Source organism: Bos javanicus, chromosome 17, assembly GCF_032452875.1.
Source record: "Bos javanicus breed banteng chromosome 17, ARS-OSU_banteng_1.0, whole genome shotgun sequence".
Classification (NCBI taxonomy): Eukaryota; Metazoa; Chordata; class Mammalia; order Artiodactyla; family Bovidae; genus Bos; species Bos javanicus.
Genome location: NC_083884.1, coordinates 10,739,657 through 10,760,076, shown reverse-complemented (window position 1 = coordinate 10,760,076; position 20,420 = coordinate 10,739,657). Strand labels below are relative to the sequence as shown.

Genomic DNA, 20,420 nt, shown 5'->3' with positions numbered 1-20,420 from the left:
CAGTGCGATTGAACAGTACTCAGACATGAACCACTGTAAGCAGAGCTTGAAGACAGGCTGCCCGTTGAAATGGTTCACCTGGCTTGTAGCCTTAGTCTATTTAGCACTTAGTGCACGTACTTGGTAACCTTAATTTCCCACAAAGAAATGGGCAGAGAATAAGTTACTGGGAAGAAGCCTTTTCCTGTGTCCCCGGAGCGTCAGGATCGTCCTCAGCCAGCTGCCCGAGAGCCCCACCGTCCCTGTGTGTGCTCCTCTGCCTTCTGTTCAGGCTCTTCCCCAGGCCGCTCTGCCTCCGCCTCACCTTCAGCATGGGGACACCTGACCCCGGGAGCCGCCGTGCTCTGCACTTGTGCTTGTAGCTCATTCTTTTCCCTTCAGCAAGACCAGCGCCCTGGAAACGCATGCCACGCACTCGGCCTCACCTGCGGCACCTCAGTAAGGTGCTGTTCTTAGCCAGCTGTCCCATCCCCTGATGATGCCAGCTTACGGTGTACTGGAGACTACACAGTACAAAAGTCCCAGCTGGGCAAGGGCAGAGGGCGGTGGGCAGCGCAAGGCAGTGGCACTGGCCGTACACGCCGCCACGTGGAAAATAGGTGGCTGGTGGGAAGCGCTTACATCACATGAAAGCCCAGCCTGGTGCCCTGTGACTGGAGGAGTGGGCTGGGGGCACAGGGCAGGGAGGCTCCAGAGGGAGGGGATTCATACGTGGTTATGACGGATGCTGAAGCTGAAACTCCCGTACTTTGGCCACCCCATGCGAAGAGCTGACTCATTGGAAAAGACCCTGATGCTGGGAGGGATTGGGGGCAGGAGGAGAAGGGGACAACAGAGGATGAGATGGCTGGATGGCATCACTGACTCAATGGACGTGAGTTTGAGTGAACTCTGGGAGTTGGTGATGGACAGGGAGGCCTGGTGTGCTGCGATTCATGGGGTCGCAAAGAGTCGGACGCGACTGAGCGACTGAACTGATGATTGATCCACCTTGTATGACAGAAACCAACGCAGGAATGTAAAGCAGTTATCCTCCAATTAAAAAATAATCCCAGCTGTGTGTTACTCTTTTTGTTTGTTTTTTTAAGAATCTATTTTTAAAATTTATTTTAATTGGCGGCTAATTACTTTACAATATTGTGGTGGTTTTTGCCATACATTCGCATGAATCAGCCATGGGTGTACATGTGTCCCCCATCCTGACCCTCCCTCCCAAGAATCTGCTTTTTGGCTGCTGTGACTTCACTGCTGCATACACTTTCTCTGCTTGCTGATCGTGGCCTTCCCGTTGCAGTGATTCCTCTCGCTGTGGGTCCCGGGCTCTGGAACTCAGGCTCTGGAGTCTTGGTGCACAGGCTTAGTTGTCCCATGGCAGGTGGGATCTTCACGGACCAGGAGTTGAACCCGTGTCCCCTGCACTGGTAGGCAGATTCTTATCCGCCTGTACCACCAGGGAAGTCCCTGTTTGGTTTTAATCGATGTATGAACTGTGCTCAGTCACTCAGTCGAGTTTGACTCTTTGCGACCCCGTGAACTGCAGCCCGCCAGGCTCCTCTGTCCATGGGATTTTCCAGGCAAGGACACTGGAGTGAGTTGCCCTTTTCCTTCTCTTGATGTATAGCGGATTTAAAATGTAGTGTTAGTTTCCTGTGTCCAGCAAAGTGATTCGTACATAGATACAGGTACATTCTTGTTCAGATTCTTTTCCTTTATACATTATTGCACGACATTGAATATAGTTCCTCACGCTGTACAGTAGGTCCCTGTTGTTCGCCGGTTTCACATGTGCGTGTTAAGTCGTTTCAGTCGTGTCTTACGAAACCCATGGAGTGAAGCCCGCCAGGCTCCTCTGTCCCTGGAATTCCCCGTGCAAGAACACTGGAGTGGGTTGCCATGCCATCCTCAGCGGATCTTCCTGACCCAGGGATCAAACCCACATCTCCTGCAGTGGCAGGCGGGTTCTTTACTGATAGTGCCACCTGGGAAGCCCTTTATGCATCAGATCAGATCAGTTCAGTCGCTCAGTCGTGTCCGACTCTTTGCGACCCCATGAATTGCAGCACGCCAGGCCTCCCTGTCCATCACCAACTCCCGGAGTTCACTCAGACTCATGTCCATCGAGTCAGTGATGCCATCCAGCCATTTCATCCTCTGTCGTCCCCTTCTCCTCCTGCCCCCAATCCCTCCCAGCATCAGAGTCTTTTCCAATAGAGATGTGTATCTGTTAATCCCAAATTCCTAATTCATCCCTCCCCACTTCCTCTTTGGTAAGCATAAGTTTCTTTTCTATGTCTGTGAGTCAGTTTATAAGTAAGTTCATTTGTATTATTCTTCATGATTCCACATTTAAGTGATAAGATGACAGTTGTCTTTCTCTGATTTACTTATACTGTGTGTGTTTATGTGTTGAAGGAAACGTACCCAGGTGTTGACACCAAATCTTAGAGTTAACTATCTCTGTTCTATAATGTTAGAGATAATTTTGGTCAACTTTTAGGTATTTCCCTGTAGTAAAAAATGGAAAAACAGTTTTATAATTTAAAAAAAAAGGAAAAGTTACTTAAAAGTAGAACAACCTGTTCTCCCCCACCTAGTTTCACCTTTTCTGTAGTAAAAATGGTTAGACCTTTTTTTGAGAGAGACTTGTCTTTTTCCATGTCCCATAATCTAGAGTAATTGATGGGCAGCAAAAAAGAGCAAGATGGCTTTTAAAAATTACATTTTTTTCCAGAAGAATGTAAATTGCGTCAAAATTAAAGGATATTTTAAAAAATTAATTAAAAACATTTTATGATCTCTATCCCCAGAGAGACTAGAATAGAATTCTTCTGGAAGAAGTAGAACTGGAGAAATTTTAGGGTTCTGGAGTCCCTAGAAGATACTAAGAGCAGTTAATAAGAATTTATGGATACACACACACGTGTTTGTTACAGTTTTGAGAGAAGAGTAGAACACCAAAATACATTCTGTGACAAAAAGAGAGAGAGGTTGGAAGTGGTTGTGAGAAACACGGACGTGATGGTTTCTGAGGGGTGAGCCCGTCTGTGGTCGCTTTGTAATCCTGTTTGCCCCTCTTCTCGCCTCCAGACAGCGCTGTTCGTGCCCCCTCTCTGTTATAGTGTCATGATTAGCTTTTATAACCCCCCCCCCAAAAATTAAAAATGTACTTTCTCTTTCACTCAGATGTAAAGTAATACAATTGTAGTTTTATATTGAAGATTCTCTTCTTTCCTTTGTGAGAGACTGATTGTCACTATTGAGAGGCTTAATTGCAAGGAAAATAATAATAACACTTATTTTGTTACCACATGCCATGTGTTACCAAGTGCAATTTGTTTACAATACAAATGTGTCATAACATTTAGTCTTCAGAAATGTCCTGTGATGTAGATTTTAAAATTCCTACTTTGGCAAGTGAGGAAAAGGAGGAAAGATAACTTCCGCAAGTCACAGTGCTTTAAGGCCGAGTGGCATTGGAACTTGGGCAGGTTTATTCCAGGGCCCAAGGTCACTGATTTCAGACTTAATGTTGGGCTAGAAATAGGTTCACTCATGGAACATCTGGGGTCAGTAAATACAGGAGTTGGTGGACATCCTGCCCTGGCCATTGGGCTTCCTTGGACCTTAACAGTTTCTGGCTGACATGGGCTTCCCTTTAATGGTAAGAGCTCAGACGTGGGTACGGGTGGGAAGCCTCAGCTCATGCCTGCCTCTCAGCAGTTCTAACCTGCATTCCCCTCGTCCCCGTGGAAGCTGTCCTTCAGGTGTTTAGACTTGATCACCTGTTGGCCTGGCTTCCATCACATGCCCCTTCTTAACCTGGCCATCTGCCCCTTCATAAGGCTCTTGAGGGGGTGAGTTGGGGATGCGGTGAGGGGTATGTGTGGAGAGCCCTGCCCCTTCTTTTCTGTTTAACTGTTTGGGGAGGTTGCTAAGGCAGGCTCAGGGGACCTACCCCTCATGTTTTACAGCTCCTTCATGAAACCCTCCTCGTATTTTTAATTATCCTCTGTCTTCTTTTGCTCTCTGGATGAGGTCATAGGGCCAGGATGAGAAAGCTTGAATGAAAAATGGCAATCTGAACTTGAAATCGGTCTTTGCTATCTGCCTGTGTGTGCTTTGTGCGTGGTCAGTCACGTCTGATTCTTTTGCGACCCCCAGGGCTGTACCCCACCAGGCTCAGAGCTCTGTCCGTGGGATTTCCCAGGCGAGAATACTGGAGTGGGTTGCCATCCCCTCCTCCAGGGGATCTTCCCGACCCAGGGATTGAACCCGAGTTTCCTGTATCTCCTGCATTGGCAGGCAGATTCTTTACCTCTAGTGCCATCTGGGAAACCTTGCTGTCTGCCTGTTAAGCTTTATTTCTGGGTCAGACTTGCTGTGAGCAGTGCCTTCTCTCCCCTCCCCGCCAGTTTTGTAAATACTCTGATGTATTTGAATTCCTGCTCAGTCCCCGCTTTGAATCCTCCTCCCCCCAACAGGTAATGTAATAATATATTTATTATGAGACTTAAGACTCACCAGTTTTGAAGTGTGTGTGTGTGTGTGTGTGTGTTTAACCAAAGCATGCAAGGAAAGGAAATACAGCAATGGTGTTTTATAAGATCAGAGATGCTAGACTCTGTCATAGGTTATCGTGAGGATTAAAGCACTGTAAACTGATTTCACAGCCTGCTGTGCTATAGTTCACGGGGCCACAAAGCGTCGGAAACGACTTAGAACTGAATGACCAAAATCTCAGTGTAAACCTTCTCATGTGACCTAGTAATATTTATAGTCTAACATTGTTATTATTCGATGATCTCTTCCTGTACACCTGGAATTTAGAACCAGAAATTGCTAGATTCCAGGCTCTGTTCTCTTGCTGTTGCTAAGTTGTGTCCAGCTCTTTTGCAACCCCATGGACCATAGCCCACCAGGCTGCTCTGTCCATGGGATTTCCTAGGCTAGAGCACTGGAGTGGGTTGCCACTTCCTTCTCCAGGGGATCTTCCTGACCCAGGAATTGAACCCACATCTCCTGTTTTGCCAGGTGGGTTCTTTCCCATTGAACCTCCAGGGAAGCCCAGCCATTCTATTACTTGGGCTCTGATTTTTTTAAATGTAAATTCATAATTTACCTAAAATGACACATTAAAAATATAGCTAACCTTTTCCCTTCCCGGTGTAGAGTCACTGGCCTCGGAGGCAGGAGGGCAGTGAGGGTGGGAGGGTACAGAGGCAGAATGCAGAGGAGGGGCTGGAAGATTGAGAGGACTGGCTACATCGGGTGGATGTGTTTGTTGAGCAAATAAGTAAATGTATCGGGAATACTGCAGAGAAGGCGATGGCAGCCCACTCCAGTACTCTTGCCTGGAAAATCCCATGGACGGAGGAGCCTGGAAGGCTGCAGTCCATGGGGTCGCTGAGAGTCGGGTACGACTGAGCGACTTCACTTTCACTTTGCACTTTCATGAATTGGAGAAGGAAATGGCAACCCACTCCAGTGTTCTTGCCTGGAGCATCCCCGTGGACAGAGGAGTCTGGTGGGCTACAGTCCCTGGGGTCGCAAAGAGTTGGACACGACTGAGCAACGGAGCATAGCACACAGGAAAATGAAACAGGAGGCGGCTAGAAGGGGTCCCTGCCGGTCAAATCTAGGACAGTTTGAGCATTAACTTAAATAATGAGAGTTTTGGATACAACTCGTTAGGTTAATAGCAGTGTGTGTGTGTGCACACACGTGTGTGCTAGCATTTGCATATATGTAGCGTGCACATACGTGTGTACATGTGTATGTGTATATATTAGACACAGAGATGGAAAGAAGTGAGAGATGGGGAGAATCTCTGTAAAGTGACAAGGTGACTAAAATTAGGGTATAATTAGCTTTAAGATGCGGCAGGAAACCCCAGAGCATAAGAAACGGGAAGGCGAGAGATGGCCACCAGCAGGTGAGTCCCACCCTCTCTGCAGCCCCATACATTTTTAGAGTACATAAATGAATTAAAAACAACCTCTCAGCTTGTGTTTAAAATAAGCCTCTGTTAAGTTTCTCCTTTACAGTCTTCATTTATCAGACTTCCCATCCCCCTCTAAAACTGGACCATTCTAACATTTTTCTGCATTTAGAACCCTTGGTAACCCCTTTCATTGTAGGGAGGAGAGAGGAGGAATTTCAATAATAATTTTTCATCTCAGCTCCTCCACAGTTTCACATCAGCAGTTTTTCGGTATTAATACAATTATTTTTGAGTGTAGATGAAAGAAGTGTCCGGAAACTTGGTGGTGCTGACTCGGCAGGTTTGCCTGGTAATTTTGTCACTTCACCTTGCATGTCCGTTGGCAGTCTAGCCGTCTGACAGAGATATTGACATCCCGTCTCCAGGGCTTCACAAATGTGATTTGCCTCTTTAGATATCAAAGACATTATTCGTAGGTGAGATTTCTTTCCCCCCTTCTTTATTCTGTGAAGAAATGTCATTTTCAAGTGCAATTACCACAGCCTGGGAAAAATGACACTGAGTTTTAGTAGTTTGCAAAGTAGAATTAAGTTTTTTCAGATTCTGAATACTTAGATATATTGCTGGTAATGAGTCAGATTGATTGTTGCAAACGAAAGACTTCCTTTTATGGCCTACATATATATTTTTTTTTTTTTAAACCTAAGATTTAATACTATTGTGAGACGTGCAGACATGAATTCTTATGTTGAATAATGGAATTATTCTTGGTGTTAGAAATCTTCCAAGTAAATAACCTCTAGTAACCTTTGTTCCTATATGTCTGTTAACTACTTAACTAGTTTTTTTCTTTGCGCAATAATCTCAACAAAGAAGAGACAGTGGAAAGGATGGACACGTTTTGAGAAGTTGGTAGAAAAATGCTACAGATTTAATTATAGCTACCCAGAGACTTGAAAATGTACTTAAGTTCATTTTTAAGTCCTTTTAAAACTTATACGTGTTTCTTAAATCCATTTCAGACACGGAATCGTTTTGAAGGAACAAGGTCAGAAGTGGAAGAACTTATGAACAAGATCAGACAGAATCCCAAGGACCACAAACGAGCAAGTCAGTTCACAGCGGAAGGCTACCTGTATGTGCAGGAAAAAAGTAAGAGACTCTCCCGCGGTGGCGACTAACTCGTTAAAAATTATTAAAAACTCTCACTGTAATCACTCTCTGATATTTGGGAGTAGTTTTTCCTACCAGTTTCTTTGCTGTCTGAAGGTGTAGGTTGCAGTTTGGCAGGGAAAACACATTCCTTCCCTAGGGGGAGAATGCTGAGATTAGGAACTCTGTGAGCACCCTGCTTTCCAGCCACAGCCCACCGATTCTCCGTCACACTTTGTTAAAATTTGCTTGCAAGGGAGGAATGACTTGGTAACATCTGAAAGCGAGGTGGGTATTAGCTTTTTCCTCTTTTCTTCTCATCCTTATCATTAACACCAACACCCAGCCACCCACATACTCATATGCACCTGCACCCTCTCCCCAGAGCCCTGTTCTTCCGTGTTGAAGTCAAGAAGGGCAAATGTCTCTCCTGCTTTCACGTCACTTCTTGTGTGCTTTTTCTGAGATCGTTTTTTGTCCTTGTTAAAATTACCATGGCAATTGCATATTACTATGAAAAAAAAATTCTGGATGACATGCTAACTTACCCCCCTGGATTTTCAGCATTGTTTTTCTCTTAGTGAACGTGCAGTGTGTGAGTCAGTCAGTCAGTTCAGTCGCTCAGTTGTGTCCGACTCTTTGCGACCCCATGAATCGCAGCACGCCAGGACTCCCTGTTCATCACCAACTCCCGGAGTTCACTCAGACTCACGTCCATCGAGTCAGTGATGCCATCCAGCCATCTCATCCTCTGTCGTCCCCTTCTCCTCCTGCCCCCAATCCCTCCCAGCATCAGAGTCTTTTCCAATGAGTCAACTCTTCGCATGAGGTGGCCAAAGTACTGGAATTTCAGCTTTAGCATCATTCTTTCCAAAGAACACACAGGACTGATCTCCTTTAGGATGGACTGGTTGGATCTCCTTGCAGTCCAAGGGACTCTCAAGAGTCTTCCCCAACACCACAGTTCAAAAGCATCAATTCTTCGGCGGTCAGCTTTCTTCACAGTCTAACTCTCACATCCATACATTACCACAGGAAAAACCATAGCCTTGACTAGATGGACCTTTGTTGGCAAAGCAATGTCTCTGCTTTTGAATATGCTATGAAGGTTGGTCATAACTTTCCTTCCAAGGAGTAAGTGTCTTCTAATTTCATGGCTGCAGTCACCATCTGCAGTGATTTTGGAGCTCCCAAAAAATAAAGTCTGACACTGTTTCCACTGTTTCCCCATCTATTTCCCATGAAGTGATGGGACCGGATGCCATGATCTTCATTTTCTGAATGTTGAGCTTTAAGCCAACTTTTTCACTCTCCTCTTTCACTTTCATCAAGAGGCTCTTTAGTTCCTCTTCACTTTCTGCCATAAGGGTGGTGTCATCTGCATATCTGAGGTTATTGCTATTTCTCCTGGCAATCTTGATTCCAGCTTGTGCTTCATCCAGCCCAGCGTTTCTCATGATGTACTCTGCATATAAGTTAAATAAGCAGGGTAACAATATACAGCCTTGACGTACTCCTTTTCCTATTTGGAACCAGTCCATTGTTCCATGTCCAGTTCTAACTGTTGCTTCCTGACCTGCATACAGGTTTCTCAAGAGGCAGGTCAGGTGGTCTGGTATTCCCATCTCTTTCAGAAATTTCCACAGTTTATTGTGATCCACACAGTCAAAGGCTTTGACATAGTCAGTAAAGCAGAAATAGATGTTTTTCTGGAACTCTCTTGCTTTTTCGATGATCCAGCAGATGTTGGCAATTTGATCTCTCATTCCTCTGCCTTTTCTAAAACCAGTTTGAACATCTGGAATTTCACGGTCCACGTACTGCTGGAGAATTTTGAGCATTACTTTACTAGTGTGTGGGATGAGTGCAATTGTAGAGTATCCTTATTTTGAAATTAAAGCAGCCCACGATGCCTTCAGACTTTGGACAGTGTGGTCTTACTTTAGTGATGAGGCTGTTGCGGTTTACCTCCTCAGCTGTGGAGCCTGATTGCCAGTTAGGAGGAGGAGTCGTGGGCTTCCCAGGTGGTGTAGTGGTAAAGAATCCTCCTGCCAGCGCAGGAGACGGAGGAGACTAGGCTTGGATTCGTGGATCAGGAAGATCCCCTGGAGGAGGGCTTGGCAACCCACTCCAGTCTTCTTGCTGGGATAATCTGATGACCAGAAGAGCCTGGCGGGCTGCAGTGCGTGGGGCTGAAAAGTCAGCCGTGATTTGGGGACTGCACGTGCACACACAGGAGTGGTGTGTGAGAATGTTCCTGTATTTCCTGTTTCCCTCCCCTCCGCCCTTAACTGTAGTTAGGCTGCTTTAGAGTTTTCATTTGCCAAGTGTGACTCTTGCAACCGGATTCCCAAACTGACCAGTTTTGTAGCAGAGAGACTCAGGGAACAGCCGTGTGACCGGGTGTTCCTGTTACATGCAGTGGGGAGACTGGTGGTCCTTTCTCCACTTGCCCTTCTTTAATCTGGACTTAGTCTTAGTGTCTCATGAAGGACAGTTACTGGCATGGCACAACTGTAAATTTGTTTAATTTTTTTTAGTCTCCTCCCTCCCCCAAAAAAAACAAAACTGAGAGGCAATTTATTTTTACAAATGTTGGTTGAATGGCAAAATCGTGTCATTTCTAAAGGTGCTGTCAGGAACAACAGCTATTGAGCTGTGTATAGAGTGAATATTTCATTAAAAATTTTTTTTACTTGAGTATATATATTTTTACTGGAGTATATACTTTTTTTTTTTTTACTGGAGTAAAATATATGTGTTATTTTACAGCAAAGTGAGTCAGTTATACATATGTTTGTTTTCTTTTTCATATTCTTTTCCATTGTGATTTATCATGGGACACTGAATACGGTTCCCTGTGCTATGCAGTGAATGGGACCTTGTTTATCCACCCTATGTATTACTAGTTTGCTAATCCCAAGTTCTCAATCCTTTCCTCCCCCTCTAATTTTTTTAACCTTTTTAACAGTCAAGTGAAAAATGTCACAAGAATCTTTTTTTAGACTTATAACTGTTGGTTAACTTACTGACTTTGAGAGAGATGGGGCTGAAATTGGACTGAAAAAACCACAGTGACAGAACTCTTCACTTTTTAGCTGTGCTAAACTCTCTATCCATCTTGTTTTATTTAATGCATTAAGAACTCCTATGAATTGTGAGGTGCTGTTATCACCCCGTTTACCAGTGAGAACACAGAAGCACTGGGGGATTAACAGCGCTCCTTCGATCATGCACCTCCTCAGTGCTGGAACTGCCCGAGACGAGAGTCTGTGTTGGGCTTTCCTCGTGGCTCAGCTGGTGAAAAATCCGCCTGCATTGCGGGAGACCTGGGTTCCATCCCTGTGTTGGGAAGATGCCCTGGAGGAGTGGACGGCTATTCACTCCAGTATTCTGGCCTGGAGAATTCCATGGACAGAGGAGCCTGGCAGGCTGCAGTTCATGGAGTCGCAAAGAGTTGGACACGACTGAGAGACTTACACACACACACACACACACACACACACACACACACACACGGCTGCAGTTCATGGAGTCGCAAAGAGTTGGACACGACTGAGCGACTTAAACACACACACACACGAGTCTGTGTTACACCCTCTCTGTCATATTGCCCAAAACTTGCACAGCATGGAAAGCTGTCACTAATCTCTGTGCTTAGGGCTGGTTGAGCGGGGTCCGGTGAAGTCGGGAGGGGGTGGCAGCTTAATCAGTGACGCACCTTGATATCTGGGCAAGAGATTCCGAGGTTTGGCTTTGCCATTTGGTCTAAGCCTAAGCTTTTTTTTAGATTAAAAAGACAGTGATATACGTATCGTCTCTTGAGGTATTTTTCTTGGTGTTGAATGAAATACCTACACAGTATTTTTATGAACCATAGAACAGAGTACACATGCTTGCTGTTGATCACACACACACACACTGAGGGTTCCCAAACTCTGGCCCAGCACTAAGGATGTTTTGAGGTGAGATTTATTGTGGTCTAGTAAGCCCTTTCATCTCCCCTCCACCCAAGGTGATGTAATTCATTTTTCCTAAAGCTAAATGCATTTCTTTTAAATGGGTCCTTCCCCCCCCCCTCCAAGTTTGTTCTTTTTGATTTTTAGGTATAAAAATCTATATTTTTAGGCTTTATTTATATTTTCAGCTGTGATGATGTTGATCATAGGGTTGACTTTTTTTTATCTTAATGTCCTTTCTTGATAAAAGAAAAAATTATCAAACTGAATGGGACTTCGCTTTTCCTTTGCTGTGATGGAACCGTTCTAGGTCTCCTGACTTGGGACCATTTTCTTTTAAGAGCCCTGATGGTTGTAGTACTGACCAAGCAAGAGGTAAAAAGTGGTTCCAAAACTGTTCTGGTGCACATGTGGACAACTCACTCTTCTGTTCTAAACACGTCATTTAAATTTAGTTTTACTTTTGGCTGCTCTGGGTCTTTGTTGCTGCGAGCGGGCTTTCCCTACTGATGGTGAGTGGGGGCTGCTCTTCAGCTGTGGCACACAGGCTTCTGTTACAGAACGTGGACTCAGTTGCTCTGAGGCATGTGGGATCTTCGTTCCCGGGCCGGGGATCAAGCTCTTGTCCCCTGCATTAGCGGGCAGATTCTTAACCGATGGACCATCAGGGAGGTCTCATACTTCATTTTAAAGTTTACCTTTGACATCGTTAGTAAGGATAGCTGCTTACAAGGTGCTTTAGTGGGCTTAAAGCACTAGATAGATTTATAGTCTACATGCTTTTCTGCACTGTGATTCTACAATTCTATTATTTTGAGAGGCCAGAATTGAATCCAAAACCATCACATATATCTGGTGGCATTCTTGGAATTCTCATGAGCTATTCATACATAGACAAAAATAAAAAAATGTATAATTTACAATTAGGAGATTTTCATGTATGAGATAGCAGTCTAGCAGATTATGTGAAAAACATGTCTTTAAATTGTTTATTTGTTGCTGAGAACTGTTAGGACCTTTTCTCAAACTGTCTATATGAGCCCTCTTATTTCCCCTAGCTTTTCCCTTGTCTTAGATGAGCTGTGTTGCTGATTTGTTTCCTTGAGCTGTATTAGTTGCCATTTCTGGCTTTTTTCTCTTTAGCAATATAGAGTTTTGCATACCTGTTTGTTTATAAGGAAACATGTAAAGTTCTGTTTCTTGTTGAAGGGCCTCCTCCATTCGGTTCCAGCTGGGTCAAACACTACTGCATGTATCGAAAAGCAGCCAAGAAGTTCACCATGATCCCGTTTGAGCACAGATCCGGGGGGAAACTTGTAAGTGTTTCCTTTTTATGCTTTGTACTGGCTGTGAGGTGGTCTTTGAGGGCATCATTTTAATGGTGTTTCCATTAAATGATAAATACCTTCCATTTTGCTTTTAGAATGAAAAGATGGTTTTTTTTTTCCTAAATAAAATCGGCCAGAAAATAATTCCTGTATTTTCTGAATTGCTGGCATGTGGTTTTAAAAATTTATTTTAAAATTTATTTATTTTATTTATTTATTTTAAAAATGTTTATTTGGCTGCCCCAGGTCTTAGTTCTGGCACGCGGATCTCTTATGTGTGGGATGTGGGCTCTAGTTCCCTGACCAGGAGTTGAACCCAGGCCCCCGGCCTTGGAAGTGCGGAGTCTTAGCTACTGGATCACCAGGGATGTCCTGTTGGCATGGATTTTTATGGTCAGATTTTTTTTTTTTTAAAGAAAGAATGATTTGACGTCCCTGTTACTGGAAGATAGAGTTCATACCTTCAGCATGCTTTCCTGACTCAGGGGGCTGACTGCTCAGGATTTATGGGGGAGGCCTGACGTTGTACATGGTGGTGGTGGTTTAGTTGCTAGGTCGTGTCTGACTCTTGCTATCCCCGCCATGGGGATAGCTCTCCAGGCTCCTCTGTCCATGGGATTTCCCAGGCAAGAAGGCTGGAGTGGGTTGTCATTTTCCTCCTCCAGGGGAATCTTCCCAACCCAGAGATTGAACCTACGTCTCTCACAGATTCTGCACTGACTGAGCCACGTGCACACGTAAATGCACATAAATGAAAAGATTACAGAGTAGATGATCTGTAGTGAAGTTTTCTGCTTTTCATTCAGACTTGAACCTTCTCACTTAGACACTCAGCATTTAGTTTACACCTCCTGAGAAATAAACTCCACAGCAACTCGTGATACAGGAAATGTATGCGAGAAGCCCGCAGGAGCTGTCTGGGTGGAAAAGGTGGTCTTTGTTTTAAAGCAGAAGCTGTAGCTCTTAGCAACAATAATAGTCAACACAGAGCTCCTCTCACTAACATTGACTGTAACTGGTGACACATTTTAAGGTTAATTCATTGCTTGCTGGGTGGATGGGCATAATTTTGTTTCTGTGAATACAGAATTAACCCAAGTTCACTTCTGTTTACACGTACTTTGCATCTTCCTGAAAACTATTTAAAGCTGCTTATAATAGAAGCACATTTTTGTGATATCAAAATACACATGGAAAATCGTGGCCATGGTAAAGAAGAGGAAGCCAGGATGTCACCCCTGGAGGGGGATGGCTTTTGTTGTTTTTGTGTTCTTTTTTTTTTTTTTTTTTAAAGATCACATTCATTTATTTTTGTCAAATGTAACTAAAGTTTAATGGATACAGTCAGGAATAATTTGTTAAGAACATGTCAGACACAGAGAAGGCAAAATTTGTTGGTAAGTGAAGCATCAAATCTAATAAAAGAGCAAACTCCAGGAATGATCAGCAACTGTGCGCAGCTCATTAACCAAATGCTCGTGATTACTTTATACCTCTGAGGGCCACTGATATGATCAGAAGTTGCAGTGAGAGGATAAATATGGATTAGCTTCTGTATCTCTGTACACTTTTTCCAGTTTTTACAAATTTTATATTTAATGGGAGGATAATTGCTTTACAATGTTGTGTTGGTTTCTGCCATATGTCAACATGAATCAGCCATAGATAGACATGTGAACCCTCCCTCTTGAACACTAACTCCCATTCTCTTTAATGACAAACCGAGCATGGGTTGGAGTGCGAGTTTCCTTTCAGAGCCGACTCAAGACCCAGGACACATCTGCTTAGTGGTATCTTTCTGTTTTAGCCCCAAATAACAAATACATTTAAAATACGATGACTGTGATATTTTGAATGTTTTTTACATCTGAATGCTGGTTTAATATTAGAGATCTTCACATTCCAGAAAATACTAAAATATTCCAGAAGTGTTTCTCAGACTCTTACAGTTTCTTCCTGAGAACCTGTTTTTGCATTGCTTCTGTCTCCTGTTTTCTGCTGCTTTTTAAAGCTCTTGGAGAGGGTGGTTAACTGAGATAAAATGGTACCATATTTAACTGAACACTCAGTAAAGGTAAATTCAAGGTGATTCACTGAGGAAACAGCAAAGCACATAGATGTGTTGGGAAGATCCCTGGGAGAAGGAAATGGCAACCCACTGCAGTATTCCTGCCATGCATGATCCCCTGGACAGAGGAGCCTAGTGGGCTGCAGTCCATGGGGTTGCAAAGACCTGGGCACAGCTGAGCACACACCCACATAAATGGAATGGTTCTAGCTTGAGATGATCACAATGGCTGATCCAAGGTCCTTCATGTACTTTTAGGTAGATTCCTATGGAATTAAAGTTTTCATAGGTCAGAAATGGTTACCTGTGGGCTGTTTCATGTGGTATAATGTAATGTGAAATGCAAACACATTATCTTTTTTTTTTTTTTTTAACAAGAGGGCAATAAGAATAACAAATATAGACATGTGGAAACTATATTGCTAATCCACCTTTTAAAATTAGCACTCATAAGGTCTGGTTTAAGGTTACTGTAATTGAAGCAGCGTCTAAAAAATCTTAAGAAAAGGTCAGTGACAGAAATGGCTACAGTTCGAAATAAACTGGTTCCAAAGAGAACAGAATAGAGGAACCTAAGATCTGAACCTTGCCTCCCCTCCCCCCTTCAAGTATAGGATACGTAACTCTGTGTATGTGTATACTGTAGTGTTTGAAAATGCTTAAAATGATTCTTCGCAGGGGGATGGAGAGGTCTTCTTTTTGAAAGAATGTATCAGGAGACATACTGACTCCATTGACAGAAGGTTTTGCTTTGACGTGGAAGCTGCTGACCGGTAAGTTATTGGAATTCCTGGACTTCATGGAAGGAGTCGTTTAAGAAAATCATTTAAAAAATAGGTAATTGCAGCTTGGATTTCTGTGGCCTGGGAGACGGTTATCTTTCTGTTTTTCCAAGCTGTGTATTCACTGTGGGCTGTTCTGTGTTGGTCACTGCGTTTGGCTGTGGAATGATATAGCTTAGTCTTGGCCGAAGTTTGCAGTCACTTTAACTAGTGTTGTTGCTTAAACAGTGACCTTGGGGGGTTTCATTGTTGATCCAAGCCTCCTTTTCTGGCACTAAAAGTGTGAGGCGTGAAGATGAGGAAGTAGGTGATGGAGCTAGAAAGAGGTGGTTGTGGCTCTTCACACACAGCAGTATTCATTTTTGCGTGTGGGAATTTTCCATGTGTATATGGAAAGGTAATAGAAGGTCACAGGCAAACTCTGTTTATTCAAAGACTAGTTATCTTTTTTTTTCCTCGCAATATGACTTTTAGTTATAGAGATTCTTTTAGTTAGAAAAGAATCTTTGCTGGAGGGAAAGAAGTGAAAAAAAGAAAAACAAAGCTCATTTGTCAATATTACTACCTGTCTGGCATTTATTTCTGTGTCCTTCCATAGTACTAAGGAAAATCATGGTGCTCATAGAATATTTCTTTTTTAATGACTGATGATGGTATGAAGGTTTCTTGCCAGCCCTAGTTATGGGCAGCAGTGGTCTCTAGATAATGATGTTTCATGTTTGTATAATAAAAGTTTACAATATGAGGTTTTTTTAAACACAAGTTCATTTCAGATCAGGACCCAAGAATACAAAAATAGTGTTTCCTCTTCCCTCAGATGATGTAACTGAGTCTCTGGGGTTCATTCAATAAATGCATTGAAGACCAGGTACATAAAAATGTGTGTTTATGTATCATGATAATATGGTAATACAATGAAAAGGACAAATGGTTTAATAAGCCTTTTGCCAAGACTGTAAAAAAAGAGAACGTCATTGTAAAAGAGGTTAAATTTCAAGCCAGTAAGGATAAGTTAAAAATCTTTAAGAAGAGATTCGGGCTGTATAATACAACTTGAGCGTAAATATGTATGCTGTAAGCATTGACTGAGTTTTCTGTACGTACCAGATAGTGTTCTGAATTCTTCTCTTCTTTACCTCATTTTATCCTCAGCCCAGCTCTGTCAGGTAGACATTATGCTTCTCATTTTATGATGAAAAACGGAGCCTTATGTGGTTCTCCTAAGGTCATGTAGCTAGTAAGTGGAAGAGCTGAGATGTGAATTGTTGCGTTTGCCCCTGGAGCCCAGGCTCTTAACTGCTCTGCTGCAGGCATCAGAGTATAACTGTGTAAGTGTGTTGCCTCTGAAATAGTTGACAGAGGTGAGTCAGCAGTGATGTCTTACAGAAAATGTGTCAAATGAGGTTAATCTGCATTTCTTTAAAAGGGTAATTCTAGTACTTCCATTTATTGTTTTAATTTTGTATTAATTTTATTTTAATTTTGTATTGATTTTTCCCAGTCCTGTGTTTTCTCTAAGACCTTGATCATGCCAAATGCTCTTCTTCATTGATATCCTTATTACAATAACTGTTGAATTGACCAAAAAGTTTGTTTGGGTTTTTCTGCAAGATGTTATGGAAAAACCTGAACAAACTTTTTGACCAACCCAGTACTTTCCACCCCTCACAAAGGTTGATGAGTGGTTACTGTGGAGTTACTTTCATAATGATGGTATTTTGAATGGAGACCCTCAGAACTGGGGAAGACGTTAGAGGTGATCTATTTTAAAGCAGAGACATTACTTTGTCAACAAAGGTCTGTCTAGTCAAGGCTATGGTTTTTCCAGTAGTCATGTATGGATGTGAGAGTTGGACTATAAAGAAAGCTGAGTGCAGAAGAATTGTTGCTTTTGAACTGTGGTGTTGGAGAAGACTCTTGAGAGTCCCTTGGACTGCAAGGAGATCCAACCAGTCCATCCTAAAGGAGATCAGTCCTGGGTGTTCATTGGAAGGACTGATGTTGAAGCTGAAATTCCAATACTTTGGCCACCTGATGTGAAGAGCTGGCTCATTTGAAAAGACCCTGATGTTGGGAAAGATTGAAGGCAGGAGGAGAAGGGGATGACAGAGGATGAGATGGTTAGATGGTATCACCAACTCAATGGACATGAGTTTGGGTAGACTCCAGGAGTTGGTGATGGACAGGGAGGCCTGGCGTGCTGTGGTTCACGGGGTCACAAAGAGTCGGACACGACTGAGCGATTGAACTGAACTGATTTTAGTCGTTTTCAAACTGCTCTATAGGGATGTCTTTTCAAATAAAAACTTTACACTTTTAGGCATATATAAATCAGAAAAAAAGAGAGTTCCCTTATTAAAATGAGGTAGGGGGCCTGGAGGGCTTCCTAGGTGGCATTAGTGGTAAAGAATCCACCTGCCAGGGCAGGAGACATAGATAGGTGGGTTCAATCCCTGGATTGGGGAGGTTCCCTGGAGGAGGGCATGGCAACTCATGCCAGTATTCTTGCCTGGAGAATCCCATGGACAGAGAGGAGTCTGGCAGGCTGCAGTCCATGGGATCACAAAGAGTCAGACACGACTGGAGTGACTTAGCATGCACGCATTCTGGGGACCTGGATCTTTACCCTCTCAGCTGCCTTCTTGAAGAAATCACTGATTTACTTCCATTGATGCCCAGAGCTGCTTTCTGGGAACTGGGTGGAGGCAGACCAGTAATCTAGTTTACGTGATTCAAGAAAGGCATAGAGGATCTAACGTCTATAATAATAACTGAAGGTGTATTTGGAGTCAGCTGGGATTGATTGAGACACATTCCAGGCAGAGTGATTAATATGTGTAAAGTTCTGGAGACAGGAGAGCGTGGTCCATGTGAGGTCCCCCTGGGGATGGACACTGAGCATCACTGGGGCAGAGAGCCGGAGACGATGGAGATAAGGCTGGACAGCGGGGGTCAGGGCCTGACCCTGAGGTTTTGAGCTTAATGTATTAAATGGTTTTAAGCAGGGCATTGAGTGATAGGTTCCTGCTTTTCAAAACCCACTGTGGCAGAGTAGAGAAAGTTTAGAAATGGCAGGAATGGTTGGAAGGGTTATGGATTGGTGTGGCGGTGGCCAGAGTGTCTGTTTGAGGAAGACTTGTAGAGAGAAATTTACAGAAACGTTGGATGTTAGATTCCAGGGTGAAGGAGGAGAAGGTTTCTGGCTTGAGCGACTAGGTGGTGCCGTTTACTACGATGGGAGAAGCAGAAGGCACAAGGATGGAGGAAGATGATGCCTTCAGTTGTGGGCCTGTGGGGTTAGCTTGCTGTGGGCCGTTCAGTGGTACACGTAGCAGGCAATTGGATGTAGCCCTCGGCAGCTTCAGCAGCACTGGACTCGAGCTGCCCTTGGACCTCCTCCATCCCGTGACTGTCACCGCAGGGAACCAGGCTGGTCCTCCCCCAGTTTGGGCAACCTGTCCGCTTTCAGCCGTTGCGCCTTACAGAGCTGTTTCCCACTGTGGCTTTTGTTTCTCCATCCATTCACATGGTTTCACCCTCAAAGTCTCTCTCTCTACAGTCTGTTCTCTACTTACTTTTTTCCGTGTTTGGAACTGCATGCAGACTTCTGAAGTTCCTTTTGTCCGTGTGCCTTGCTTTTACACTTTCCTTGGTAATTTCAGTGTCACCTCGAGTGGTGCTTTCTCCTTGGACTCCTCTCCTTCAGGCCTCTGTTCCTCCCCTTCCCTCAGCCATTTCCTGTCACGCTCACTGCTTAGATCTTGTCACCAGGATGGGTACCCCGTCCACCATCTCAATTGTGAGGCTTCCTCCTTCCAACACCGCCTTCTCTTCTTCCCTGCTCACCCTTCCCTAGTAAGTAGTCTTCGCTTACAATCAACTGATCCTACTTTTCTCAGCCCCTCACACCCTCACTTCTTTCCATGTGTGAATGGAATTTCAGTGTGTGAATTTGTCATTTGTTAAAGTCACTCTTTTTACTACACTCAACTCCATTGCCCTTCTCTGCCTTGATTAGACTTGTTTTGCACAGCTCCAAATTAAGGAGGCTTCACCTCTGCCTTCTCTCTTCCTGGAAAGGTGTATTGAGTTGTGTTCACTGGGCTCACTTCAGAGTCATGACCACCGGCCTCAGATAGGCCATTAATCCTGACCACAAAGCATCTTCCATTTTCTTAGTTCCTTCATTCTCCTGGTTGATGAATATTTTATATTTTCCCCTCTCTCTAAGCTTCTGGGACTGCCTCCCTTTGCTGATTTTGTGTCCTGTTTTGCTGTGAACTCTGTGAACTTAGAACTCCTTTGAAGAGCTCTTCCACTGAAATGGATGCCCGCCCCTTCCTCAGCGCCAGTGCCCCGCCTTCCCTCCACTGCCCTGCGGACCGCAGCGGCCAGCCTCTGTCCAGCTGTTTCCATCCCCTCTTCGCCTTCCCTCGTTACTTCTCCCGGATGTCACACAAGTAGTTCGTCTTTTTCTTTCTCATTGACACCTGTTTTTCCCTTTCTACTGGACGACTCCCCTCAGTGTACAGAACACTCTTAATTTCATCCATATTAAAAAAAAAATACCACCGCCATCACCAGTGAAAGAACCCTGTCTTCCCTTTAGTCTGCTGCCCATGTTTCGTTTCTCATACGTAGCAGAAATTCTTTAAGAAGCTCCTGTATTCAGGCCTCCCGCATATTCAGGGCCCTGTCTCCTTCCCCCTGTTCTCATCGGGGCCCAGGGCTCCCGGCTCCTTCCTCCTGTTCTCATCGGGGCCTCGCCTCCACCCTCCGCTGCGTGTTCTGTGAGGGTCGTCGTGGTCTCGGTGCACCACCTCCACCGTATATTCAGGGCCCCGGCTCCTTCCTCCTGCTCTTAGCGGGCCCTCCCCTCCACCCTCCGCTGCGTGTTCTGTGAGGGTCATCGTGGTCTCAGAGCGCCACCTCCAGCGTCAGTTCTCTGTCTTCCTGTTCTTTCCTGGCGGCAGCGTCTGATGTGGCCGTTCACCTTCCCCTCTGTGATACCCTTGCTCTACTTGGCTCAATAACCTCACACCTACTTGCTTTTTCTCCCACCCCACTGGCTTTTCCATTTTTAGCTTCCTTTGCCAGATTTCCTCATTTCCTGGACTTTTTGTTGTTAGAGTTCTCTGGAGCTCAGTATTTTCTTTTTTTCCTTAAAAATTTTCTTTTTTATCAAAGCAT

At 44.2% G+C, this 20,420-nt stretch overlaps 1 protein-coding gene across 10 annotated transcripts in view; it reads left to right on the top strand.

Annotated features, from left to right (window-relative positions):
* ARHGAP10 (Rho GTPase activating protein 10) overlaps positions 1-20,420 on the top strand; it is a 384,526-nt gene that overhangs the window by 156,838 nt on the left and 207,268 nt on the right. For all 10 annotated transcript variants that reach the window (XM_061384041.1, XM_061384036.1, XM_061384039.1 and 7 more), the window contains 3 exons: positions 6,964-7,093; positions 12,262-12,368; positions 15,127-15,221. In XM_061384041.1, coding sequence (XP_061240025.1) covers positions 6,964-7,093; positions 12,262-12,368; positions 15,127-15,221 — 332 coding nt within the window. The remainder of the gene's footprint in view (positions 1-6,963; positions 7,094-12,261; positions 12,369-15,126; positions 15,222-20,420) is intronic.